Source organism: Momordica charantia (assembly GCF_013281855.1).
Source record: "Momordica charantia cultivar OHB3-1 chromosome 8 unlocalized genomic scaffold, Mcharantia_2.0 BLBB01000008.1, whole genome shotgun sequence".
Classification (NCBI taxonomy): Eukaryota; Viridiplantae; Streptophyta; class Magnoliopsida; order Cucurbitales; family Cucurbitaceae; genus Momordica; species Momordica charantia.
Genome location: NW_028275166.1, coordinates 2,393,284 through 2,419,943, shown reverse-complemented (window position 1 = coordinate 2,419,943; position 26,660 = coordinate 2,393,284). Strand labels below are relative to the sequence as shown.

Below are 26,660 nucleotides of genomic sequence, written 5' to 3'. Positions count from 1 at the left end.
TTCTGGAAATGTATAATTTATATTTCCCAAATGTACTTACCTTGGGATTATGCATATTTAAATAATTCTTTTTTAAAAAAAGAAACAAAGGCTCAATTATTGTCCGATATTTAAATGATAGAGTAAAATTTAACAAGGGACTAATACTATATATATAGAGAGAGTAATTTTTAAAGTTTAAAATGCTTATTGGTTAATTTAAATTATTTTTTACGAATTTTTTATTTTTATAATTTTTTCAGAAATATCTATGGACATCAATACTTTAGAGATATTTTCATAAAATTAAAACATTTTACATTTCCATGATTTTAACCTTATAACTTTCTATTTAAATCAAGAATTTGAATTATATCTTTAAAACTTAATTTGAAATGGAACCAACTAATAAATCACACAAAAATTAATCATGAATTATTGTTTTAATTTTAAAAGATATCTAATTTAGACATTTGTGAGACATAAAATTGAGAGTTACTAACCTACTAAATATTTTTTATTCCTATTACATACTTTTTTTTGTAGCTACTATCAACAATCAACATATTTTTGTCAAAGCGAAAAGTAATTGACATATATCTCCAATTAAGAGGGGGTGAGTTCGATTTTCCAACCAACATGTTGTACTTAAAAAACAACAAACATACTTCTAAACTTTAAAAAACATTATTCGTCCCTCAATTTTAAAAAATTAAAAAAAATGCTAATTTTTTGAATCAAAAGTAAAGTTCATGATAATTCAAAAAATATCTTTATGAAATTTCAATACAACTTGACCTCTCATAAACATTTCAAAAATATTTTGACCTGAAAATATCTATTAATATTTTGACCTGAAAATTGATGTGACAAAATCTAGAATGACGACAAATCGATCCGATCGATTGAAACCGATCGAATTGATGTCGATCGGAGGTCAGTCGATTTTATATAAAACTGACTGTCGGTCAAAAAAATAACCCCAAACTGACCGACATATATACATTTATATAAAAAAAAATTTAATTGATTCAGGCGCAGGCAATATATTTTTGTATTTTAATTATTTTATATAATATTTAATTATTTAAATTACTTTCAATTTTTAATTTTTCTATCTAACCCCTTCTCTATTTTTCTTGGGAATTTGGGTTGAGTAGCTAGACCAGAATTGTTTTTTATACCTCTTTTGAAAATTCATGTTTTCTAATCTTTGCTTATCTATCTTTTAGTGAAATTTCATTGCTACCCTTCTCCAAACCCTCCCTTAAATAACTCATTTTCTTATCTCTTCTCTGTCTTAGAGCATTTAGTTTCTCTCTTCCCATTTTTCTTCCTCTCTTCAATTTTTCTCCCAAATTATATGATTGATTTAATTTAATTTGATAAAATTATTTTATAATATAATGAAAACAACAAATAATAAAAAATAAAAAAAAGTTTCTCTCTCGGTCAATCCCTCTTCCCCGGCCTCATTTACTTCTACGCAGCTAGGACCATTTTTAAAAAATATTTTTTCAGGAGAAATTTTGTCCACGCCAGCATTTAACCATAGTCTTATTTCTCTCTCTTATTCACGAGGAAACGATGGAAGTAGGCCGATGACGGCGAAGCGGCTAGTGACGACATGGACGAACGCTAAAGCAGTTGAAAATCACACAACTATGCTACGCATCTCTAAAATCTCTATATGCTATGGACTCCGATGGAAAGATCTCTCGACCTCAGTCTCTCGCTCTCGATCTCGCTCAGAAAACGAGAACGAGATCAAATCGAGAGAGGTGAGATCCACAGTCCACACTCACAATCTCGCTCGAGTGAGAGCATGCGAAGACCAAAAGCGAGAGAGATGGGAGGGAGATTGGTCGAGCCTACCGACGAATCAGTTTCCTCCTCCTAAAGCGAAACTCTGGAGGCTGTTAGGTTGAGAGAGATGTGGGGGACGACAAAGTGAGGGGTGGGTTTTCTTCTATTTTTATAAAATTTTTACTGCTCTTGAAAGCTGTTGAGTTCTTTTTAATTTGTGTGACATGTTGACTTCTTAAAAAGATTCTTAACTTCTTTAAAATAAAATCTGGCAGCAAAAATAAATCTTTCTATTTTTCAATCATACTATATGGAGGACTTGGACAAATAAAATCAAAATTAAGATTTTAAGTAGAAAATGAAAGGGGAAGGGTGGGAGAAAAATAAAATAAGAGTTACAGAAGAGAGAGAAAAGAGGGAGGGGATTGAGAGAGAAATCTAGAAAATAACGAAGACGCAGTGAAAGTAATTTGATATACAGATTAAAAATATAACTAAAAAAAAGTGATAAAAAACAATACTAACTTGGTAAAAGGACTATTCAATTTAAAAATCCATTTTTCTTCTCACCCTAACTTCTTTCTTCCCCAACCAACTCTATCTTCTTTCTTCCCCTTTCAACTTTCGTATGTATGTTTTCCTACTCTCTCCTCTTTTCTTTCCTCCTCCCATTTTCAACTTCTAAATCTTTTTTTTCTCTCTCCACAAGGATGAATGTTTTTTTAAAGCAAAGACTAAGGAGAGATTGGATTAGTGTCACTAGAAGATACGAAATGCAAAAAAAAAAAAAAAATGTTGGTTTGTCAAAAACCGACCGACTGTAAGTTTGGTCGGAAAAAATATCACCACGTCGGTCGATCAACGGGAATTTCGATCTAAAAATCGACTCTACTGACAGTGTACACCCCTAGCTATAGATAGCAACGTGAGTGATGAAGTGTAAAAGTAAAAATAAAAATAAATAAATAAATAAAATTCAATTTAAGTCTTTCACGTTGTTCACTTGAATTCCCACGCACACATATAATTTATTTACATGCTTTCTTCTTTATTTGTTATTATATTTTCTTTTTTGCACGTTTTCGAACTCCTTCTAGTGGCTCAATATTAGTCCCACTAACTTTTTTATCTTTTTAATTTCTATTTCACTATTTTTCTTTTATCTCCCACTTTCTTTTTCCTCTTCATTTTTTTCACTCTGAAACGAAGAAGAGAGGGAGGAGCTTTCCCTCTCTTCGGTAGACAACAACGATGACAGATGGTGGTACGACGGTGGACAGCAGCATCAATGGACGACGACAACCATAGTGTTAGTGTAACGGACGGCAACAAAAAGAGGAAGAGACAAAAAATTAAGACAACAAACAAAAAAACGCCACGTAACAAAATTAATATTTTTTTTTTCACAAATTATCTAAAAATGGTCCAAACCATTTAAAACAAATTTTTAAATTTCAAGGACAAAAAATATTTATTTTGAACCTCAAATAGACTCCTACTTTATCAAAAGTATTCAAACCAAATTGACACATTCAAAACTAAAAGTATATTTTTTCTGAGAAAAAACTTGTTTTTATTGTTTTTAAAATTTCTATAAATATTAAAGAAAAAAATAAAAAACGTAATTAGTAACCAAATGTTTAGATCTCAAGAAAATTAAAACGAGAAGGAAGAGACAGAAAATGTTACAAAACAGCGGATATTTTTTTCAAAACTAGTTTTGAAATGGTCTCTTAAATATCTTTGAATGACCAATTTGTCCATATAAATGTGTGAATGAGCAAAATTTTATTATTTTTTCTCTTCTAATCTTTCATTCTCTCTTCTCCATCTGCTTCACCTCAACGCCATGTTTGTGTTTAAGGTCTAGCTAAGGTTGGCACGGACGTTCAGTTCCGGCGCCCAAATGTTTCTGTTTTTCTCACTCGCCGGTTCGTTTAAGTTCAGTATCCACCATCCATTTTGGGATTGAATGCAACCATGGTCCACCGCGATCGGTTAGTTCGCGGCCGGCCACCACTAACAAATTCCTTTTCTGTCGAAAGTCAAATCATTCACAAAATCAATCGTCGTTTAAGATGGTATATGCAATTACCCAATCACAATCGCCTAACCACGAGAAAATAGATTGTAATGGGAATGGTCTTATTGCAGTTGCAGGGGGTTTTGCACGGAAAAGATATCGGATCGCGAGCGGAGGCAAGGGCTTACTTCATATTGGTATTTATCTATTCGAACCCTGCATTGTTGCTTCCTCCCGTTTAGATATCCAATATATGAATTAAATTTACCTGAGAGTTTTCAACACCACAAATATTTAGATATATAGAGAGATTAGTGATTTCAACCTTTTAGATATATAGAGAGATTAGTGATTTCAACCTTCTCCTTTTTCAAACACATTCACATCGTGTTTGCGTCTTTTCTGGAGGAAATTATTATTATCTAATTTTACCAAATTAGATAAAAATTAACTTTCAAAATACTAACGAAAACTAGTATAAGGTCTATTGAAAATACAAAGGCTAAATGTCCAGACATTTGAAAGGAAAGTACAGCGACTAAATCGAAATAAATTTCAAAGTAAATGGACCAATAATAATAATTATTAGCGGTGGCTCTGAAAGGATCATGTTTCTAATAGTACTAGAAAGGGAAACTAGAATCTTATGGTGATGCATAACCTTGAATGCAAACTTTAATGGGCCAAAAGATACCAAAATGAGACTATCTCCAAATAAAGGAAATAAAAGGATGCTCACATTGCTCAGAAATATAGTTGAAGTCAAAAGCATAAATGAAGAGAAGATTCAAATGCAGCTGAATATCATAGTTATGGACCTATGGTCCTATGGTACATCCAAATCTGAAGAAGAATGCAATCTTTTCCATCTCTAAGATGAAGGTAATTTCCTATACTCAAAGTCTTGTACCTCATTTGATTCATTGCATCGTCTGTTCTCAGACAATCCATAAGTTCTGTTACATAGAAGATAACCAACAAAGTTCATCAAAGCCAAGGCAGCACATAACCAGTAAAAATAATCCAAGTGACCCTTATTGAGATTGTTATCCAACCAGCTTGTTTCATTTCCTTTTCCTGTTATGCCATTTACCATCTGCACAAGAGCGCTTCCCACCAAGCTAGCTACAGCCATCTCAACCGTGTATAGAGCAACTGCCACGCTCGACAACGTCTTCGGCATTTGCGAGTAGAAATACTCGATCTGTCCGATTGCATTGAAACCTTCGGCAACTCCCAGGACTACACATTGAGGCACTATCCATAGAACTGACATGTCAATGACAGCATATGGTTGGTCTTCTAGACCTTCTTCTGTGGCAATTCTACGCCTTGTACCTTCAACGACCGCTGAAATGGCCATTGCAAAGCACGAGAGAAGCAGACCAATTCCCATCCTCAATCTAGGACTGAGTCCCCCAGCATGACCACACCTTTCCAATAAAGGCACCATTATTCTGTCATAAAAGGCAAGCCACACGGATAAAGAAATAATCATGCACACACCAATTGAGCCTGCGGGGATTTCGAAACTACCAGTGATGTGCCTGTTCATAGTCTTGGCTTGGAGTGTGCCAAATGAGTTTTGATTTAAGCAGACAAGCATGAGAATGCCTGTTGACCACATTGGGATGATTCTTAGAAAATTTTTTAGCGACTCTACATGTTCCACAGAGCACAGGTTCCATGGATTTGATATTGAGCCATCTGGATTTAAATCATTCTCAGCATCTTTTATAAGACAGGCTTTATTAAGACACCTGAAGGAAGGGGAATTGTGCTGATAAGACTTTTCATCTTCTTAGGAACATAACTGGGAATTGTGACATTGTCAATAGTAAATGGATAAATCAAGAGTGCCTAGTGTTACTTTTTATGAATCAAAGGAGCTGCTTTGGACATGAGTTTCTGTTTTTGTTTATCAAAACTGTATTTAACTACTTTTGAATAGGTTGTAGAAGTTAAAAATTATTATGCATTTGAGCATCACACGACTAGTCAAGACATTATTTATCTCCCTAAAGGTGGGACGTTCAAATCCCCTCACCTCTCTCTTATTAAACTTTCACAAACCTGTAACTTTGAAGCGAAAGACAACTTTAAGTTACTTTAAGAAGCAATTCATCTAATGGATATGATTCAATGACTATCGAGTCGAGACAATAATTCAATAATTTATTGAAAATGACTCAATAAAAAGTGCAGAACGGAAATCTCATTTCACAGGCAATGATTTAGACATCAGGACATAATTCTCAGCAGAAAATAATATGGCAAATTCAAGAACATAACAATAGTGACGAACATGACATTGAGATACATACCTCATAGAATCAGTTGGGACAAGGAACTTCGGATCAGGGCCAAGGTAGTACTGGTCATAGTTACTATAAGGGAGCGACAATCTTCTGTTCTTAAATGCCACCACAATTACTTGTAAAAGCCCAGTTAACAAGCTCTGTGTAGGCTTCACTTTCACATATAGAGAAGAACCCACTAGAAATATTAGCACAGAAAAAAGCATGAGAACCGCAGGAACTGCAAATCCAGTTCTCCATCCAAATTCATCTTGAATATACACAATAAGAGTTAATGCGATAACTGAAGCTATCCCACTTGATGCATAATACCAATTGAAGTAGGTATCTAAGACACCCTCGTTATTGGGCTTTTTCTCATTGGTGAGTTGGTCTGCACCAAACGCGATAGAACATGGTCTAATGCAACCCGCTCCAATGGAAATAAATCCCAACGAAGTGAACAGTATCGCGAGCTGGTACGGATTAGCAGAGTCGCACAATATTCCAGAGGATGAACAAGATGAAGGTTTCAGTTGTGGGATCATTGCTGTTAACCACAATAGAGCCATCCCCTGAAGAAATAAAGCAAACCACATAATTTTACACACGCAGCTGGAGCAAAATATAGAGCTTGTCCTTAAAAGAAGTTCTATATAAAATATAACTCAAACTATCAAGTGATCAATGACACAAGCAAGGGGATTTAAGGCCCAGAGAGTCTTGGAGGTTCATATGCTCTGTATTGATCCTATAAGTCTTCTTTAACTATACCACAAAACAAGCAAGCAGCAAAAGTCCAGACCCAAGCATGCAGTTCTTTAACTATACCACACAACAGTGATGTATTAAAAAGCTCCCCTTTCCGAAACAACAAAAATAACGTTTAAACACCACATAATTTAGTTCCTCAGTTCTTGTAGTTCAAAATTTATAAACAATCTAGCCCGTACCATGAAAAATTTTGTATTTCACGATCAAACTAAGATTTTAAACTACAAAAAGACTAAGTTATTACAGAAAGTTTAGGAACTAAATTAATGAAAGTACGAGGGTAATGTGTTTCTTAACCAAAAGTGTATTAGTATTACATCAATGGAAACAGTTCAATTTCGACAATCAACAGGCTTACAAGAAAGCTACTGAAGGATCCGAGAATTATACTGCGGAAACGCCCCACGTAAGAATCAGCCAGAACAGCTCCAGCAATGGCCAAAGCATTGGAAGCAGCAGACCACAGAGACAGAATGCTAGAAGCAGCAGCAATCTGAAACCCGTAATCGTCCCTCAAGTAGAACACCATGTTAGGAGTTAGCCCTAAACTTGCGATCTTCTCAAAAGTTTCATTAACTGCCGGAAATAGACGCAAGCAAAGCCACAAAGACACAGAGAGCTCATCATAAATCTAATTTAGAAAGCGAAGCTACTAAAATCAGAGACGGAATCGAACTGAATACCGATTATGAAGGGCATTGTTCTTAATCCGCCAGTTCTGCAATTCGAAGCTTGATGGGTTCCCTCGCTACTGCTTTGGGCGATTCCTGTCTTCTCCTCATTTTCTACAACCTCCATTCTCTCCAACAATCTCGCGACCTTCAACAATCACAGACAGTTCTCGATTCCACTCTCTCTCTCGAAAAATTATTGAAAGAGTCGCTCATTACTCTGCAGAGGCAGGTCGAAAAATAAGAACTGAACGAAACCAATCAAATTCAATGAAATGTCGAAATCAAAATAAGAAAAAAAAATATATTCAATGCAATGTCAAGATATAGCGACTGCCGCTTATTGTGGAAGGTGGAATCTACCAAGATTAAACATGTATTCATAAAAATACAAATTGTTAATTTTACTTTTCCCATCTAATCTAAGAAATTAAAAAGGAAAGATATCGGGGTAACATTAGACTTCAGTATTGAAGTGCTTAGGACTAGCATCGCACCGAATTTATGCGTTAATAACTTTATTTTTTTAATTGAATATGTGAGGTGAGGATCGAATTGATTTATTTTGACGGCTAATAATTTGTTAGTTTAACCATTATGTGGCATATCAATTATATTAATTCGATCAAATAAAGTATATCAATTTCATTTTATTTATACTATTTTAGAATTGAAAAACTTTTCTGAGAATATATATTGTGAAACTGTTCGTAGTCGGTGATGTGGCATTAATGGAGTTCGACACGTTTCCCTCCTATCAACGTAAAATCACAATTATTTTTGGAAAGAAACCTCCCCTAATATCACTCGTTTATAGCATAGTAGATGTATGATGTGTTTTTTTTTTTTTTGTGGTATATAGTAATCTTATGAAAATCTTGCTGTGTAGAAGTGAACAATTTTATATCATGTTGTAGTAATTTTTCATATCTCTTTTGTTCAAATCATGTCATGTGTAATTAATGTATTAGGTGAGTTTTTATTATGAAAATTAAAATAGAGTTGTTTAAAAAATTAGACAATCCGAAAATACCGATCAACTAAACCTAACTCAAGGATTTGGGTTGGATTAAGTTCGAATAAATGAAATTTCTATGAATTGAGTTAGTTTAATAGTTATTAATATAAGTATATTGATCGATGATAAAATTCCTCATTAATGAATGATCAAGACTAGTGGTATTTATAAGCCACCTTTAAATACAATCTAATTTGAACTAATTAGTAACAAAAACTAGTCGAAATTGTGAGTTCGAATTTCCTCCCCAACATGTTGTACTAAAAAAAACTAAACTAATTATATCAGCTCAACTATTTAACTATATTTACAACAGATCAATACTAATGTGCTATCTTACCCTTTATAGTGAATCTGCACTCAAATTACAACAAACGGCACGATATAGTGATTGTTACAACGTTTAATCGTAAAAACTAAACCTTCAAACTCTCATACGAGAAAATACAACATTAACATATCTAACCCAGTTTATAAAATGTCAAACTTGGTCAGCATCATACATATAAACAATCACAACCAAATTGTCCAGTGGTATAAATTCTCTCAAGATACTCTTCATTGTTGGTCTTAAACCTCATTTATAGAAACCAAAATAATAACAACTAAACTAATGTAAAATATTGTTTTCATCTTCAGCATTAGATTCATCACTTGCTTCTTCCTTGGAGGGGCCATAAGACTTGCTACAGACAAGGAAATACAGGAAGTTGGCAAAGACCAGAGCAAAGAGCAGCCAATAGTAGTAATCGCAGTGACCATTATTGATGTTTGTTGAAACCCAACTCTCTCCGCCACCTGTCTTAGAGAAATTATCAACGATTGTCATTATAAAACTAGCAGCCAAGTTGCCTACAGACATACCCAGTCCAAAAAGAGAGGTTGCTACACTGGACATGGCTCTTGGCAGCTCAAAGTAGAAGAACTCGATTTGCCCGACAGCGCTGAAACCCTCCGACATACCCAAGAAGATGTAACGGGGTAGCGTCCAAAATGCTGACATGCTTACCACAGCTTCTGGGTCGTCAGAGAAGCCTTCCTTTATGGCCATGGCACGTCGATTAGTCTCGACAATTGCCGTTGCCACCAAACTGAAGGTGCAGAAAAGGATCCCAATTCCCATTCTTGTTTTCCGACTTAGACGAGTTTGTTTTCCCCTGATTTTTGATACCAAAGGGAGGATCAAACGATCATATAATATAATCCATATTATTAGAGAAACGATTAGCACTACACCAAACGAGCCTGCAGGAACTTCAAAAGTTGGAGTAAGGTGTCGATCCATAGATGCAAGCTGGAGAACATAAAATGATTGATTCACACCTACAGCAACAAGGATTCCTGTAGACCACAATGGTACTATCCTGATCAACGCCTTCAGGCCTTCAACTTGATCTACAGTGCATAGGCTCCAAGGATTTGAAGCCCTTCCATCTGAAGTTAGCTCTTCCTCAGAATTGCTAATGATGCATGCTTTGTTTAGAAACCTTGAAAGTCAAAACAAGGTAAAAATAGTTCTTATCAAATCTGAGTACATCCATACTTAAGAAACTAACAAACTGAACTCTCAACGTTGGGAGTTGGGTTAGTCGAGTAAGATTAATTACAAGGGAGAACTGTTCATGCTAGCCACCTACATGAAGAAAAAATATTCAACGAATAGTTTTTAGCTATCTTAACAAATACTCAGGAATTATCATGAGCTATACAAATTTTAATTTTTAGTAAAAAAAATTATAGTGGAACATTTCATGTAAAATGCCAGAAGGTATTGAATAAGGATTCAATCGTTTGTACTTAAGTTTGTGCCTAGATTAAGCAGTATTTTGCAGTTTATGCATAAAAAGTGGAAAAGAATTCATCTTAGCATCCGTGATAATTTTAACTTGATAAATAGCTGGTCTAATAGCTTCTGTGAACATTATATCTTAATGAGTACCACTTCAAAAACATAATTGGCTTCAAGAACAAAATAGATGGCGGTGGTATAATGAACAGAAGCAAATGAAGAGTCAAGTAGTTGTTATGGGAATTATCTATAGACGAGATGATAATATTTTTTGGCACAATCAAAAGAAGGGTCCAAGCATCCTTAATAAAAAAGTAAGAGTAAGAGCATTTGGCAAATAGCATTATGAATGATGAAAAGAACATGTGTCTTGTACCTTAACTTGTCACTTGGCATGAGATGAGGTGATCCGTTGTTGTGGTGGTAGATTTCATATGTGTCTGTGGATGGTACTTTCATACGCCTCTTCTTATAAGAGGCCACGACGACTTGCACAAGACCAGTACACAAACTGGAGCTAGGCATTGACTTCACATACAGGGGTGAGGCTGAGAGGAAAGCAATTGAAGAAAATAACATGCAAGCAACAGGAACTCCAAAGCCCATCGCCCATCCCACATGATCCTGAATATACACGATACACGACATTCCTACAAGTACTCCAGCTGATTGCGCCATATAAACCAAGCTGAAATAATTTTTAAGAGTGCCTGAACTCTTTAACAACTGATCTGCACCAAAGGCTATGGAGGATGATTGAAGGCAACCAGATCCAATAGCCATTAATGCATAAGATGAATATAAGAGCAATAGTTGGGGCGTCGACGGGGCGTTGCAATGGCCACTAAGTTCATCACAGAAAGGCCTTGCTTGTGGAATTGTCGCAGTTAGCCATAAAACAAACATTCCCTATTACAAAATACAAACAGATAATTAAGCTACCCAGCTCTCCAAAACCATCGAAAGATAATGAATAAGAATCCCTTGATTCTTTCTCCTTTTCCATAAGATCTTTCCTGGAGAAATTGAAGATTCAGACAGACATTCATTCTTATGGGCAATTTACTCATCCTCTTTAATTATACAGGTCTCACCATGATCTCATGGGGGGCATAATATATGAACAATGCCCAAATCAGACTCTGCATGCTTGTCTCGTGAAAGAAACAAATTATAGGGAAGAGTAGGGTATATTGAAAATACGCGATGATTATGTTTTGTTGCAGAAAGGCAAAATGAGGAATGGAAATATGCAATTCTCTAGATGAATCCTGCTTTAAGCTAATTATTTGAGTTGGAATGGAACGGAGTATCAGTAAGCAAATGAATCGAATCATTCGAAATGCGGGAAACCGTCAGAATTAGAAAATCACCGCAAGTGGAGAAATCGTACTAAATTAGAGCAATTCAGCAAATGACAGACAAAAGAGAGTACCAGAAAGCTGACGACGGAGCCAGCCGCGATGATGGGAAACCGGCCGAGATAGGAATCGGCGAGAAAAGCACAGATGATCGGAGTGAAATTGGAGGCGGCAGACCAGAGGAAGATGACTGTGGAAGCAGCGGCGGACTCCATTCCGTAAACCCTAGTCAAATAGAGTATCATACTGGGCGTCAAACCCTGACTGGCGACCTTCTCAAGTGCTACATTCGCTGAGGAGTGAGGATGCAGAAAGATTAGCAAATTTATGAACAAACAAAACACAATAAATCAGTTCTACGCTTGATTACCGATTATGAAAGGCAAAGTTCTGAGGCCTCCCTTGCCATCGGAGCTCTTCAACAGTGGCTCCTCCATGTCTCTGTCCTCATCGGCAGTCGACGGAGCTTCCATTGCAGAAACAGAGAGAAATTGGCGGGCCGGAAACAATGGATTTGGGATAAAACAAATTAGTTAGTCAAAAGAAATTGAAGAAGCCGCTAGTAACACGGAGTCGTTTGAAGAGACGGCCGAAACAATGATGTTCATTGATTGAATCTTCAACTGATTTGTCCCACTCATACAACACAAATGGGAACCAATTTAGAAGACTTAAGAGTTAAGTTTCCTGACATTATCAAATCGTTTGAAGTCACGAGAGTGTGGCCCGGCCTTCTTCCCCCACCATCTTCTGACAGTGAACGCGGAATTGAATCGTATGTTCCACACTGTGTGGGATTTTCACGACGTCGTTGGACCAACACCTGTCCATTTATTTATTTTTCTTTCTTTTCACTATATCTTTTTCAAGATGACGCTTCAAAAAATAAAATCAATGAATAAATATTATATCTTTTCCAAGATGCACTATCATTTCATTTATGTCTGGATACTATTTGGTCTTTGATTTCTGTATTTTACATCCTATATTTTTTATATTTTTTATTTTGTTGTCTGTTTTGGTTTCGTTTCCATACTCTAAAAGTGATAAATTTGATATATTTTGTAAAATTTTTTCACAAATTTTTTACCGTGGAAATCTTGAATACACATTTATCACTATATTTCAAAAAATTTAATAGGTAAAATATCAAGTTAAAATTATAATAAAAATAAAAATACTAAAATGATTATTTTTTAAGAATACAAAATCAAAATCAACATTGTAGAAAATTCTGGGAGTATATGGACAAAAATATTATTTTAATTTTTTTTTTCAATAAATGGGATATGACAGTTCGAATTTTTTAATTTAAGGTCGTAGTAATGGTTAGCTATGCTAATGCTGGGGCATTAATGTTATTTTAAAATTCAAAAGTATTAAAAGAAAATTTTATTATTGGAACACGTGACAAGATAACAAGCAACCACATTCTGTCTGATGTCTTCGAATTCTCTCGTTTGTAAATTATTAATTTATTAGTTATTTGCACAGATTTATATATCTTTTTAAATAACGTAAATAATACTTTATATTATATTCTTAAAAAAAGGCATTTGACTAAATTAATACATATTTTAGACATACGATGAGCTATAATAAATTGCCATGTTTCATTTCGTCGTGCAATTTTTATAATAATAAAAATGATGTATTAATAAAGTATGATAAACATTAATTATTAACTAATATGGTTCCATTTATATATTTTACTAAAAACTAAAATTAATTTAAAAGGTATATCTAGTTTGAAACAAAATGTCAATATTTGAACAAATTTTGAACATTCAAACTACACAAAATCATCATTTAACTAAAAATAAATTATACAAATTTTAACCATGGATATACATTAAAAAAAAAGATAGAGAGAGGGAAGGAGAAGTGTTGATATCAATTAAAATTAACTATCTAATATAATGTTATATTTATAATGTACATTAAAAAGCAATTAAATTAGCTCGGCCCCTACTAACCACGATATATAAACATATACTTTTCTAAGTGCATCACTTAGTTGAATTCGTGGCCGCAAGATACATCATCTTTGTAGTCGTCTTCCCCCTTGCAAGGGCCATAGCCCTTGGAACATACCAAAAAGTAGATGAGATTTAGAATATTGAGAATACAGACAAGCCAATTATAATAATCAAAATGGCCCTTGTTAAGGTTGGTTGAAACCCAGCTTTCTTTTCCTCCACCTTTTGTCAGATCATCGACACTCTTTAATATAAAACTTGCAACCAGGTTCCCAATGAACATATTTAGACCACCAAGCGTGGTTGCAATGCTCGACATGGCCGTTGGCAGCTCTGAGAGATAGAACTCATTTTGACCGATTACATTGAATGCTTCAGCTAGACCACCCAACATCTTCATGATATCAACAAATTAAATCATTAAATTTAAAGTAACATATATCAATGTGCGTTCAAATTATTTTAATAATATTATTTTCTCGCCGTTGAATGGTTGAGTTTTTTCCTAATGCTTAAGTGAAGAGAGTGTTCAAAATATGAGTGTGTTAAATACATGCTTAAGCAGTGACAGATTTGCAAAGACACTAAACTGACTTAAATCTACTCTATGTATCGAGATGCACAATATATACTATTTAACTAAGTTCAGGCCATTTTTGTTTGGTTGGTAAATGTTAAAATTAGTTACCAACAAATTAAGTTGCATAAACTTAAATAAATTGTAAACCTTTTAAATTTCTTCTACGGTGAAATTGACCTAATTTCTACCTAGTTCTTTTTCTTAACTCACTAATTATATCATGAGAAAATTTGGGTCCTTAACAGGCCACTGATGATGAAGAGCACAATGCTACTGACCGTTAGCTTTTCTCGTTTATTACCATCCAATTTTAACATTCACTGACGAAACGAGTGAAATTGATACCTGGGTGAACAATGTCCAAAAGGCAGACATGGTTACGACAGCTTGTGGGTCATCGGAGAATCCTTGTTCTATAGCGAGGGCTCGGCGGCGGCTCTCGACTACGCCTGCCACGGCAGAAGATAGACACATGAAGACGATTCCCACCCCCATCTTGAGCTTGACGTTGAGACGAACCGGTTTTCCCGCGATTTTGGAGGCGAGAGGAATTAGGAGGCGATCGTAGAGAGGAACCCATATTGTTATGAAAATCATTGTAAATGTGGCGAAGGAGCCTGCGGGAACTTGGAAGTTTGAAGTTATGTGTCTGTCCATTGAGGCTACTTGAAGATATTGGAAAGCGTTGGGCGTGGTCGCCACTGCCAGAATGATTCCACTCGACCATATTGGGATTATTCTTATCAGAGCCTTCACCCCTTCCACTTGCTCTACGCTGCACAAACTCCATGGATCTGAAGCCTTTCCTTCCACGCTCACCTCTGTTCCTGGATTTCTTATTATGCATGCTCTGTTTAGAAACCTGTCAAACAAACAACATCTGTTCATCACATGATTGCAACGCCAGGAGCCTCATTAAGCCACAGTTTGTGTGTTCAATTTGAGTATTAAAACCTCTAATTCAGTCTAAAATATCAACCAACCTTATTCAATACAACTAAATTTCAAATGTAATTCCAATAGGAAACATAAATCATATCGAATTATATCTCCAATCCAAGCATAGATAAAGACATTTATTTTATCCTCATAAACTAAGTTCTGAGCCACTACCTTTCCTCACTAAGTATTTTCCTTTTATATTCGCTCTAGAAACAAGGGAAAAAAAATTTAAATCCAAACAGAGGAAGTGTGTGATAAAAAAAAAGTGAGCAACCACAAATGCTAGATTGAAAAATAAGTTAATCAACTTTTTAGAGGTGATTAAGTGAAGAATTAAACCTTAATCTGTGAGTTGGAATGAGATGAGTGGATCCAGGTGGGTTATGATACATCACATTATTATTATCAAACTCCATTGACGAGAATCGAAGGCCTCTCTTCTTATAAGAAGCGACGGCGACTTGCAGAAGGCCGGCGATCAAGCTCGGAGATGGCTTCTCCTTCACATAAAACGGAGAAGAAAGGTAGAAAGAGACCGCCGACAAGAACATCAAAACAACCGGAATTCCGAAACCCACCGTCCATCCCATGTTGTCCTGAATATAAACCACCACCGACATTCCGACCAGAACAGACGCCGTCACCGACACAAAGTACCAGGCAACGTAGCTCTCCAGGCTCCGTCCGCCCTTTCTCAACTGGTCGGCGCCGAAGGCCATGGAAGATGACCGCACGCCGCCGGCTCCGATGGACATCAGCGCTAAAGAAGTATATAGAACCACAAAATTCCTTGCTCCCGGAACTGCTGCCGTTAACCAAAGAACCAACATCCCCTGCCGTTCATAAACAAAACTTGTATCACTTTTGCAAATTTAATCCCCATCGCTAAATTTTAGTTCTAGCCATTTAAAATTGACAGAGTTTTCACGAATCAAAATTCTTCCTTCCCCTGTCCCCAGCCAGTAGAGAAGGAATTAGGAGCTACCCCTTTTATAGTGAGATGGGAAATTGGAACTCCGGAAACATAAAACTAATTAATGTTGTGGGGACAATCAAAATTAAACTGGCAAAATAAATATGGTGGGTGAAGCGTAGGTAGGAGTGTTTTTTCAGAGAAGAAACTTACGAAAAAGCAGATGATGGATCCGAATCCGATCATGGGGTAGCGGCCGACGTAGGAATCGGCGAGAAAGGCGGCGATGACGGGAGTGAAATTACTGGCCGCCGACCAGAGGGAGAGAACATAGGAGGCGGCGGTGGCGGACATTCCATAATCGCCGGTCAAGTAGCGCGTCATGTTGGAAGATAGCCCAGAGCTCGCCAGTCTCTCCAGCGATTCATTCACTGTAATTAATCAAACCCCCAAAACCAAAACAAAAACAAAACAAATTGTTCACTATTTCCGATGGGTAGAGATGGAGAGAGATGAACCGGAGGTTTTCTTTTTTGTACCTATGATTGAAGGCAAAGTTCTGAGTCCTCCGGTGCGCCTGGAACTGACCAATAGCGGCTCCTCCTCATCAACTTCCATTATCGCAGATGAGCGACGGACGCAGAGAGTGGCGCTTCTGGTGTTTTTGTTTTATAGTACATCACAGCCGCGGGGTGCTCCTCGTAATTTATAAGCTTTTAACTTTTAACCCTAAAAAAAGAAAAATAATAATAATAATAAAATAAAAATGGCTCGGCTGGGTGGTTGAGAAGGGGGACCATTTTTTACTTTCCTCATGGTTCACGGAACCCGCCGTAGTAGGAAATTTTCATTACAACCGGTTTTGTATAGGAGGGAAAGTCTTCCAAAAACGTAAAATACGGTTATTTTTATAAAATAAGTATAGTCAAATTGTATCCCATTGAAAAACCTTTCACCCTACTCATGATTTCAATGGTTTGTTCCTCATGAGTGAAATCAAATCTTACCTTCGCCACGGATGAAAAATTAATTTATTTATTAAACAATAATATTTGTTTTAGTATTCATATATCTTAGTTGTCAAACATTTAATGATATTGACTAATAAAAAAGATACTTACTTCACTTAAATATTTTTTTTTTATAAATTTTGATCCTCCGAGTTAGAAAAAAAAAAGACACTTTAGTTTTAAAGATTTTAAAATGATTATTAGTCTCTCGTTTTACAATTAGTCACTTATGCAAATATTGTCGTAGTTATGTGCTTATTAAACTTATTAAGTCAATAGATTATATTAATTTCTAATGATTTGACAGAGTGAGTTAGCATATTCTTTCTTTTTTTTTCTTTCTTATTTTTCAACGAATTTCAGCGGCCACCATCCTCTCTTACCATCGTCGATCATCGTTCTCTGCTTCTTCGAGAAACTTAATCTAGAATGAAGATTTGAAATTATTGTCAATCAATAGATAATTGTCACGGTTGGAGGTGATATCTCACAAGCCACAAGTCGATATGTGATATGCTCAACAATGACGAGTCAAAATGAGCTATCAGTTGAACCGAACTCAAACATGTAATTGAATGCGTGAGTTATCAAGTGATACAATCAAAGTGTACTCCTGCAGACATAGAATTTCGACATCATCCATGATAACGTACTATGTTTCTCAAGCTGTTGGAGAGCCGTTGGAGTCTTATCAGGAATCATGTTGGAAGCTTCGCCTTTAAATAGAAACCTCCCACCTTCTTTTTAGATACGCAAACTATATTACCTCTCAAGTATAAATTGGCCAACTACTTACTGAGCAATACTTATTATTCCCTACTTACTAAGTACCTCAACTTGTTTGAAGAATTAGCCTAGACAAATTTAAATTTCATAGACTTGATCAAACAGTCACGCTATTTTTTTCGTTAATCATATTAAGGTAGACTATTAAGAATCATTTTCAAATCTCAAAACTAAAGTTTCAATTTTTAAATCTTAAAATTAAGTAGGCACGAATTCCAAACTTTTTTTAAAAAATAGTGTATTTTACTTTTTTTTTCTTTTTTTAACTTTTAAATATTAGAAGCAGAGTGTACACGTGCTTCACGATGTAGCTTAATTCCCAAACTATTCGGTAACCTGTCCAAAATCTGCGTAATTCGCAACTGTTCTCTATTTTTTCTCCACAAACAAAAATGTTTTTTTTTTAAGAAACAAAAATAATTTGAGTCAGTCTTTACAGTTTACTTTACATTACGTTGTTACTTTTAATTTCTTTTATTACTTTTGATTAATCTACCTAATTTAGTTTGATCTCTTGCCTCCACATGTTATATTAAAAAAAGAAAAAAAAATTAAATCCAGAATTCTTATTTTATAAAGATAGAGTTTGGTTGGAATCCACCTTTCATATATAGTTTACAAATTAACATTAGTAAAGAAGAGCAAATTGAAGGGCAAATTAACAATCTCAAAATTCATAAATAAATTATTAATTTAATACATTAGAACTGTCCTCGATGAATAAAATCCCTTAGGTTATGAAATAGCAGAGGATGACCGAACCATTTACAAGTGTTAAAAGAAAAAATTACTTTTAAAAAATTAGGTTTTTGAATCACGTATTTTATGATTTTTTTCCCTTTTTAAAATAGATAAATTAAGCAAGTTTCACTTAACTTTATGTGTTTATAAAACTGACAAATTATATATATAAAAAATAGTTTGAGAATCACAAGACGATGAATCTGATCGAAGGGGCTAGACAAGGGCGTGCCACCTTGCCAATGGAAAATTTATGTTATATTATTGACCAATAATATATACATTATAAAGTTTAGGTGATGGTCCACCTATAGTAATAAATCATATCGACTCTATTATTATTTTTTTAATGTATAGATCACACTCCATATTCAATTGAGAAAAAATAAATTTATAGGGCGCATGTGGTTCTTAAAATTTTCTAGTACTATAAGAGTATCATACTTCCTTCTATTTATTGCTTGCTACATCATTACTGTATTAAAAATGACGTGGAGTCAATTTCTTCTATTTATAGTGTAAATGAAACCAAGTGCGGTGCTTTTAACTACTACAGTGTGGGCCCCACTGGAGTTGGAGGTGGAGTGAAGGTTCAGTTTTCACCGTTTAACATTTTGTGTATACCGGCCTGATGCTGTGGCCCATTTTATTACAAAAATCATGACAAGCCCATGAAGTAAATGGGCCCCACAATCCAGCCCAATGCTTGTGTACCGTACATCCGGCCCGCGAAGTGGAAGTTTGCAGAAATAGAGATCTGAAGCTTCACCGGGTTGTTTTTTCTTTTTTGAATATAAAAAATAAAATGATGTGACATATTTTATAATAAAAATAAAATTAAGCTTAATATTAAGACGAATTGAATGTAGCCGTTCTCATAATACAGAAATGTTATCAAACGAACCATAACTCTTAATCGTGCTCATTGATTCATACTATGATAACCTTATTATAACATTGTTCAGTGGCGTTTAGAAGATATGTCGTCTTCTGTCTCGTGGCAACTATAGCCTTTGCAATGGAGCAGAAAGTAAAAAAATTTATGGCGTTGAAATCACATAGGAGCCAAATATAATAATTGAAATGGGCTTTGTGAATATTGCTTGAAATATTTGTTCAATTTTGACATATATTATCTTTTCAGAGACGACATCTTAGAATTAAAAAATAAGAAATAAAAAACATGGCGTCAGCAACGTCATGCAATTCGAAAATTGTGAAGTGGTATAGATCAAAGAGATCTATAATTTTTCAAACATTATTTTTTGAAATAGTTTGTGGTTGAGATATATACTTGGAATAAGTTTAAAATAAAGCATTATAAAAAAAATCCTAATTATTTTATGTCCTGTAAACTGCACTATAATATCTTAAAATTTAGTTAACAAATTGCTTTATAGTATCTTGAAAACGAATAAAATAATGAAATAACTGTTTAATAATTCTAAACTAAGACTAAGGAAAAAAAAAAGTAAACAAGGTTTTTAATAGCTCATGCTCAACATGGTTTGAAGGACCTTAAAATTAAAAATAATAATGATAGAAAAACGAATGAATCTTTAAATACAAAATCCGATAATTAATAAACTGTACCCAATAATTTTATGCCACGTAGACTACACTATTTAAAATATGGCGTCGGCACCGGGATCTTTTGTACCCACGCGGGTTAGCCGGATCACGTGTAAAACGTGCGTTGTATGTCATAACTGTGCCACAGCGCAAAATAAAATTAATAATAGATAAACATGTTCCTGACTGGACTAAATAATTTGGGTTAAGTTTTAAAATAATGACATTTTAAAAAGAAATTACAAAAATAATGTTAATTTAAAAATAATAACTAAATAAATGTAAATTAAATAAATAAATATAAAAATAATTTAGATTTTTGAAATTATTGACAAAAATATGTTAGGTCAAAGGAGGGGTCAAAACTCTCATACAATGAAGGCTACTTCCATGTAACGTGTATTGTTTATGTGGCGGGTGGATTTTCGTCGATGTACAAGTCGCGTACAATGGACGCGACTTCCTCTTATTGAAGTCGTATGCAACGCACGCGACTTCTACATATTTTTCTTTTTTTTTTTCTGTTGAAGTCGTAGCCGTTGGCTACACGTGGAGCCACGTCAAACCAACGGCTGCGACTTCAGTGAAATCACGGTCTAGGACATCGATTTCGTCCTAAATTGCAGTCGACGACCGCAATTTCGTGAAATCGCAGCCAACGGGTGCGATTTACCTATCCTATTTTTAGAATTAGTTTTGATCCTAGCCTACCTTTGTCATTTGTTTTTAAAAAGTAATTATTTAAAAAAATACAAATAATTTAGTCTCTAATTATTTAAAACTTTTAAGTATATCTTTAATTTATATTTTGTTCTTTTAACAAATACCTAATATTGTCAATTTGAGCATAATTTAACTGGTAAAAAATATATTAAAGAATCAGATGCTAGGGTTTCTACCTCATATTAAACTAAAAAATATCCATTAACAAATTTTAAATATATTTTTCTGGGTACAACAAAATTCAAATATTAGAAAGACTTAAATGTATAAAATATTTAATTGAAATTATTAAAATACGGAGGGTCAGATTTAGAGGAGACTCGAGTGTTAGAGACTAAATTATATAATTAAGAATTTTTAATATTTTATTTTAGTTAATAAAAAACTAGTTTTAACTTTTATATTATTCAGTTTTGATAAATCATGCAGTAAAATTTACCTCTTATCATTTTTGTTATTTAAATTAACATGGAGGTCAAGATTGAACCATCCATTTTTAGAACTATAATAATTACTTTATCTACTGTCAGATTCCGAATTTAAATATATCATTTCAAACTCTATATCTAATTCATAATGGGTTACTTTAAATTTTTTTTTATATAATTTTATTGATCAACTAAGTGAAAAATTTGTCATAAAAAGAAACCAAATGAACAAATATTAGTTATTACTAATTAAGTAGATTCAATTAATTATTGGGTAGATATACTAAATAATCTTTAATGTCTCAAGAAAAATTCTTAATTTGGTCATTAATTTTTAAAAATTTTGAAATTTACACTAGAATTTTGAATTAGTATTTTCCTTAAAAAAAGAAGTTAAATTTGTTAACAAAAATTTTTTCTTAATCAACTGTTAACAAAAAAATTGATGTTTCATTAGTTAGGGGGAAAAAAGTGTACTTTTATGATCCCTCAGTTTTAAATTGCATTTCTATTTAGTTCTTAAATTTTAAAATTGATAAATAATTTCCTTATTTTTACCCTTATTAAATATTTGATTGTTCATTATTATTATTTTTTTAAAAAAATTACTTTTACATTTTTCTATTAGTTGTGAAATATTTAATGATGGTAAGAATAAAGTTGTTGTTTAGAACTGGATTTATAGTGAATTAAACTAAGTCAAGTCAATTGTAAACATTCATATAGCATTTTAGACTCATTTGGAAACGTTCGTATTTTTTGTTGCTCGTTTCTAATTATATTAAGAAATCTAAACATTTTGTAACTAACTATGCTGATTGTTTATCACTTTTTGGGAACATTCTCAAAATTATATATAAATTTTGGAAACAATCAAAATAAGTCTTTCTTCCCATTTCCAATTTGTACCAAGACTAAAAAGATTGTTTGATTATATTGAATTCATGGATGTTGAGACAACGTAATTCATTTTTCTTTAATAAAAATAAAGAAACAAAAATAAGAAACCGTAATATTATCGAACGCTTAATTTATTTCTCTAAGGAGACGCCAGAAATGATTCTCAGTCCCTCTGTCCGCTCAACGAAAAAGAAATAAAATAAAGGTAAATCAGTTGCGACACTTATTTAATATATTTTAGTGATATATATTTTAAAAAACGTTGAGATCTGGACGTGTGGATGGATATTGACATCCGGAATTGTCCATACTCAGGTTTAATTTACTACAAGTTTTATGGGCGTTCTGATTTATGCGCTCATAGAAATTAAAGGGGCAGCCGATTCAACAACTCCCCATTTCTCTGTCTCTGTGTGCTGCAATGGCGGATTCGAACGGTGCGGCGGAGGAGATTGGCGCAGAAGAACCGCTGCTGGGCGGCGGCCCCAAAAAGGGCGGCATCAGAACTTTGCCGTTCATAATCGGTAACTCCGAGAAAAACGCGGCTTCGAGTTGCGATTTCCGTTGAATAATGAATACTGAGTGTCGGTTGGTTGTGATTTCATGATTTTCAGGGAATGAGTCGATTGAGAGCTGTGTGAGTAGTGGGCTATCTTCAAATTTCACTCCCTACTTAATGGGAGAGTATGGGATGAGTGCGCTTCAAACCTCCAACTTTTTGTATTTCCGGTCGACTCTCGGTGGCCTCACTCCGGTGCTCGGAGCCTTTCTCGCCGATTCCTACGCCGGTCGCTTCCGCACGATCGCCTTCGGAGCCGCCTTCACCTCTCTGGTACCTAATTTCTCAGACTAAATTTTAGATTTCTTATTAATTGTTAATCTGATTTCACTTTTTTCTTTTTTTTGGAAAATTGAGTTTGACAGCAAAAATCTTTTATATATTTCAAAATATATTACCTATTTTTAAAATTTTCAAATATAACAAAAAATTTCACACATAAGTAGTACACTTGTATAAGTAGTATATTAGATATAAATTACATACATATTACAAAGACGAGTTAGATACTTTAATATATTACAGATATATTAAAAATATATTACACATATATATTATTTTGGTAAAGTTGTCATTTTAAAATTAGACCTCCCTATTTTGACGTATTTGGAACAGTTTTTTTTTTTAAAGTCTATTAAATGTTAATACCATTGGAAATTTAGAACAACTAATTCTTTTGACCACCAATTGGTTAGATCGAAAAATTTTATAATATTGCAGGAATACCTACTTTGTAGGTTGAAATTATAATTTTCATAATCTTTCATGAAAGAATCCACTGAAGTTATTCCAATACTCCTCCCTCTCCCTTCCTCCTAAAAAGGAAAATAAAAAAAATCAAATTAAAGAGAAAACTTTGAAATTTTTATTTTTTTAATATATTTTTAAGTTAAAGTCTTAGACAAATTGAAAGGGACAATTTTCATTTGTTCGGCCTTAAACTTTCTATTATATTAGTAAAGGACAAATTAGAGGCGTGTACAATAGTTTTCTTTCTTTCTCCCACTCTAAGATTCCTTATTCCGATTTACTCTCAGTGATAGGAATGAATAATATTTCTCTGTGGACAGCCACTAAAAATTTATATGTCATTCTAAAAAGTATTTTAGTTACAGTGATGATATAGAGATATAAATAATGGAACAGGGGATGACGCTGTTATGGATAACCTCGGCAATCCCACAAGCAAGGCCTTATTGTGACAAATCTTTGTCCCGTTGTGATTCTCCAACAGCATTTCAGCTCTTTGTTTTGTATTCCTGTTTTGTGTTGATGTGCATCGGAGGAGGCGGCATTAAAGCATCGTCTCTGGCCTTTGGGGGAGACCAATTGGCCACCAACAAGAACAAACACATTTTGGAGAGCTTCATCGGATGTTACTATGTTTTTACTCTGGTCGGATCCCTGTTTGGAATGACAGTTATTGTTTACATTCAAGATAACATCAGCTGGAGCTTGGGATTTGGAATTCCTGCTGCTTTGATGCTCTTCTTCCTCGTTTCTTTCCTCCTCGTTTCTCCCCTCTTCGTCAAGATCGAGCCCTCTTCTAGCTTGTTTACCTCTCTCTTCCAAGTCGTCGTTGCTTCTTATAGGAACAGACATGTCCGATTACCATCTGATACCTCGCATGCGCTTTACCACCACGGGGATGCGTCCGCTCGACAAAAGCCGTCTGACAAATTGAGGTACGCATGTACTCTTGTAGCTTGAAAATATGTTGCCGGATTCTTACAAATTGAATTGCACTTGCACAGGTTAGATTGTTACAAATTTCAAAATACATGCATTAAATTGTTTTGGAGGCTAAATCCCTACCTTGTTGGAGTTACAAGGAGCGCAAATAAAGTCCCACCTCAGTTAAGAAAATGATTGATCCATGGTATACAGCTAAGAACAATTACTTCATTTGTGTAAGGCGTGAGGATTATGTCCAAAACATACAATATCATACTATTACCCACTGAAGAACATACTTTAAACTTTTAGATAAAACTTGGTGTGTATGGATAGTTCTTACTTGCCATCTTGAAAAAATTGATCGTTAATTAATATATTTTATATTTCTTCCTTTAATTTTACATTTTGAAAAAAGAAAAACAAAGCCTTACTAGAAACTCTTGGGTTTGTAAGGGAGGGTCAACAAAGTTCTACAATGTATGAGGCTTTTGGAGTAAAATCAAAAGCAAAGTCACGAAGGTTATATATATATAGAGATACTTGAGGTTTAAGGTATTTGGGTGGGTAGTGTCGTCTATAAAAACTTCATTTCGTGGGCTCAGGTTTCTGAACAAAGCGTGCATCATTACAGAAGGCGAGGATGAAGAGAGGAGTGGAGATCCATGGAGGGTATGCAGGGTTGAGCAAGTAGAAGATCTGAAATCAATAATCAAAGTAATCCCAATTTGGTCGACTGGAATCCTGTTCTCCGTCTCCTTCAACCAGAACACTCTCCCATATTTACAGGTCTCCACCATGGATCGTCACATCACTCCAAATATTGAGATCCCGGCCGGCTCCTTCATCATGTTCCTCTTCATCTCCCTCGGACTTTGGATCCTCCTCTACGATCGACTCCTCGTCCCTCTCGCCTCGAAAATCCTAGGCAAACCGACTCGCCTCAGGCCTCTCCAGAAAATCGGATTCGGAATATTCATGAGCTGCATTTCCGTCGCATCCATAGCCGTCGTCGAGATCAAGCGTCGGGCCATGGCCATACAACAGGGTAATTCGCTCTAGACTTGAAATGTTTAAAATGGAACACGGGACCTTCTACTGTAATGTAATTTTCGATGGATTGGATAAATTTAATTTATATATGACATCTGACGCAGGATTCTCCAACGAATCACATGCGGTGGTGAAAATGTCGGCGTTTTGGCTGCTGCCGCACTACGTATTTGCTGCAATAGCGGACGCTTCCTGTGTGATTGGGCAGAACGAGTTTTTTTACTCGCAGCTGCCGAAATCGATGTCGAGCGTGTCAACCTCTCTGTCGGGGCTGAGTATGTCGGCCGGAAGTTTGGTGGCGGGGTTTATAATGACGGTGGTGGATGACGTGACGAAGGCCGGAGGAGGAGAAAGTTGGGTTTCGAGTAACATTAATAAGGCTCATTATGAGTACTACTTTCTGCTTATTTGTGGGATTTGCTTCATTGATCTTCTTTACTTCGTTGCCTGTTGTAGGAGTTACGACGGAGGAGATGAAGAAGATGAAACTTGTAAACTCCAGGATTAGATCATGTTTACTTTTAATCTGGATTTAAATTTGTATCGTTTATTTTGTCTATTTAAGTTTCAAATTTTTATTCTAACAATTAAAACTAGACTAGAAGAGGCTTCAAGGGTGTGTTTGAGCCCCTTGTCGTGTCAAAATCATCTTAAGATTAATTTTAGGAAAGTTTAAAGTCAATTATTAATTTTTAACATATCACTTAGAGAGTGATTTTGAAAAATCAATTATACTTAATTTGTTTTTTTTTCAAAATCACTCATTTTATCGGGACTCTCCAATACACCATAAAATCGACTGGAATTTCAAAAATTTATTTCCACTTACATTGGATTTATTAAGGAGACCCCATAAAATAATGGATTATACTTGGATAGGTAAATCAAATCTTATCATCACCACTATTGAAAAATTAACAACTCATTATATTTTAAAAAAATATTTGTTTTTGCATTTCTTTCTTTTAAATATTTAATGGTGTCAAAGACAAGATTCTTCTAGATTTTCAATTAAAAAATAAACCAAGAAGCGAAGTAGTGCAAAAACTATTTTTAAAAAAAACATAAAAAATCACTTTTTT

General features: G+C 34.5%; 4 protein-coding genes and 1 long non-coding RNA gene across 11 annotated transcripts; 2 read left to right on the top strand and 3 right to left on the bottom strand.

Annotated features, from left to right (window-relative positions):
• The first annotated feature begins 3,554 nt into the window (after nucleotides 1–3,554).
• On the top strand, nucleotides 3,555–4,696 carry LOC148209382 (uncharacterized). Its single transcript, XR_015793286.1, has 3 exons — nucleotides 3,555–3,866; nucleotides 3,940–4,005; nucleotides 4,557–4,696. It is a non-coding gene; the product is annotated as an uncharacterized LOC148209382 (long non-coding RNA).
• On the bottom strand, nucleotides 4,524–7,909 carry LOC111005055 (protein NRT1/ PTR FAMILY 1.2). Of its 6 annotated transcripts, none has more exons than XM_022276410.2 (5): nucleotides 7,563–7,909; nucleotides 7,238–7,455; nucleotides 6,133–6,680; nucleotides 5,345–5,568; nucleotides 5,034–5,241 (listed from the first exon to the last, which is right to left on the bottom strand). In XM_022276410.2, exons 1-5 carry the CDS (start codon nucleotides 7,675–7,677, stop codon nucleotides 5,207–5,209), a joined length of 1,140 nt encoding a protein of 379 aa, XP_022132102.1. In that variant the 5' UTR covers nucleotides 7,678–7,909; the 3' UTR covers nucleotides 5,034–5,206. The 6 variants fall into 6 exon arrangements, with proteins under 6 accessions (XP_022132100.1, XP_022132101.1, XP_022132097.1 ...); XM_022276411.2 differs by having other exon boundaries at nucleotides 5,034–5,265; nucleotides 7,563–7,908; XM_022276408.2 differs by lacking the exon at nucleotides 5,345–5,568 and having other exon boundaries at nucleotides 4,524–5,265; nucleotides 7,563–7,908.
• Nucleotides 7,910–9,003: 1,094 nt separating this feature from the next.
• On the bottom strand, nucleotides 9,004–12,492 carry LOC111004912 (protein NRT1/ PTR FAMILY 1.2). Its single transcript, XM_022276186.2, has 4 exons — nucleotides 12,089–12,492; nucleotides 11,793–12,010; nucleotides 10,734–11,266; nucleotides 9,004–10,055 (listed from the first exon to the last, which is right to left on the bottom strand). Exons 1-4 carry the CDS (start codon nucleotides 12,189–12,191, stop codon nucleotides 9,179–9,181), a joined length of 1,731 nt encoding a protein of 576 aa, XP_022131878.1. The 5' UTR covers nucleotides 12,192–12,492; the 3' UTR covers nucleotides 9,004–9,178.
• Nucleotides 12,493–13,593: 1,101 nt separating this feature from the next.
• Nucleotides 13,594–16,831, bottom strand: LOC111005144 (protein NRT1/ PTR FAMILY 1.2). The gene is made up of 5 exons (XM_022276548.2): nucleotides 16,672–16,831; nucleotides 16,346–16,563; nucleotides 15,559–16,052; nucleotides 14,623–15,139; nucleotides 13,594–14,091 (listed from the first exon to the last, which is right to left on the bottom strand). Exons 1-5 carry the CDS (start codon nucleotides 16,748–16,750, stop codon nucleotides 13,732–13,734), a joined length of 1,668 nt encoding a protein of 555 aa, XP_022132240.1. The 5' UTR covers nucleotides 16,751–16,831; the 3' UTR covers nucleotides 13,594–13,731.
• A 5,631-nt stretch (nucleotides 16,832–22,462) lies between these two features.
• Nucleotides 22,463–26,135, top strand: LOC111004589 (protein NRT1/ PTR FAMILY 1.2-like). Of its 2 annotated transcripts, XM_088127203.1 has the most exons (6): nucleotides 22,463–22,497; nucleotides 22,608–22,816; nucleotides 22,907–23,124; nucleotides 23,998–24,536; nucleotides 25,131–25,573; nucleotides 25,683–26,135. In XM_088127203.1, the coding sequence occupies exons 2-6, from the start codon at nucleotides 22,714–22,716 to the stop codon at nucleotides 26,084–26,086; spliced, it is 1,707 nt and encodes a 568-aa protein (XP_087983329.1). In that variant the 5' UTR covers nucleotides 22,463–22,497; nucleotides 22,608–22,713; the 3' UTR covers nucleotides 26,087–26,135. The 2 variants fall into 2 exon arrangements, with proteins under 2 accessions (XP_087983329.1, XP_022131335.2); XM_022275643.2 differs by lacking the exon at nucleotides 22,463–22,497 and having other exon boundaries at nucleotides 22,560–22,816.
• Nucleotides 26,136–26,660: the final 525 nt, after the last annotated feature.

What these genes read in the sequence shown, in the direction of transcription:
- LOC111005055 (XM_022276405.2), bottom strand. Translation starts at nt 7,677, where the DNA reads ATGGAGGTTGTAGAAAATGAGGAGAAGACAGGAATCGCCCAAAGCAGT. An exon ending in GATCCTTCAGTAGCTTTCTT is followed by an intron (nt 6,681 to 7,237) that starts GTAAGCCTGTTG and finishes TTATTTCTTCAG; the next exon opens with GGGATGGCTCTATTGTGGTT. An exon ending in GTCCCAACTGATTCTATGAG is followed by an intron (nt 5,569 to 6,132) that starts GTATGTATCTCA and finishes CCCTTCCTTCAG; the next exon opens with GTGTCTTAATAAAGCCTGTC.
- LOC111004589 (XM_088127203.1), top strand. Translation starts at nt 22,714, where the DNA reads ATGGCGGATTCGAACGGTGCGGCGGAGGAGATTGGCGCAGAAGAACCG. An exon ending in AACTTTGCCGTTCATAATCG is followed by an intron (nt 22,817 to 22,906) that starts GTAACTCCGAGA and finishes CATGATTTTCAG; the next exon opens with GGAATGAGTCGATTGAGAGC. An exon ending in GAGCCGCCTTCACCTCTCTG is followed by an intron (nt 23,125 to 23,997) that starts GTACCTAATTTC and finishes ATAATGGAACAG; the next exon opens with GGGATGACGCTGTTATGGAT.
- LOC111005144 (XM_022276548.2), bottom strand. Translation starts at nt 16,750, where the DNA reads ATGGAAGTTGATGAGGAGGAGCCGCTATTGGTCAGTTCCAGGCGCACC. An exon ending in AACTTTGCCTTCAATCATAG is followed by an intron (nt 16,564 to 16,671) that starts GTACAAAAAAGA and finishes GATTAATTACAG; the next exon opens with TGAATGAATCGCTGGAGAGA. An exon ending in ATTCCAACTCACAGATTAAG is followed by an intron (nt 15,140 to 15,558) that starts GTTTAATTCTTC and finishes TTTGTTTGACAG; the next exon opens with GTTTCTAAACAGAGCATGCA.
- LOC111004912 (XM_022276186.2), bottom strand. Translation starts at nt 12,191, where the DNA reads ATGGAAGCTCCGTCGACTGCCGATGAGGACAGAGACATGGAGGAGCCA. An exon ending in AACTTTGCCTTTCATAATCG is followed by an intron (nt 12,011 to 12,088) that starts GTAATCAAGCGT and finishes CTCACTCCTCAG; the next exon opens with CGAATGTAGCACTTGAGAAG. An exon ending in GCTCCGTCGTCAGCTTTCTG is followed by an intron (nt 11,267 to 11,792) that starts GTACTCTCTTTT and finishes ATTTTGTAATAG; the next exon opens with GGAATGTTTGTTTTATGGCT.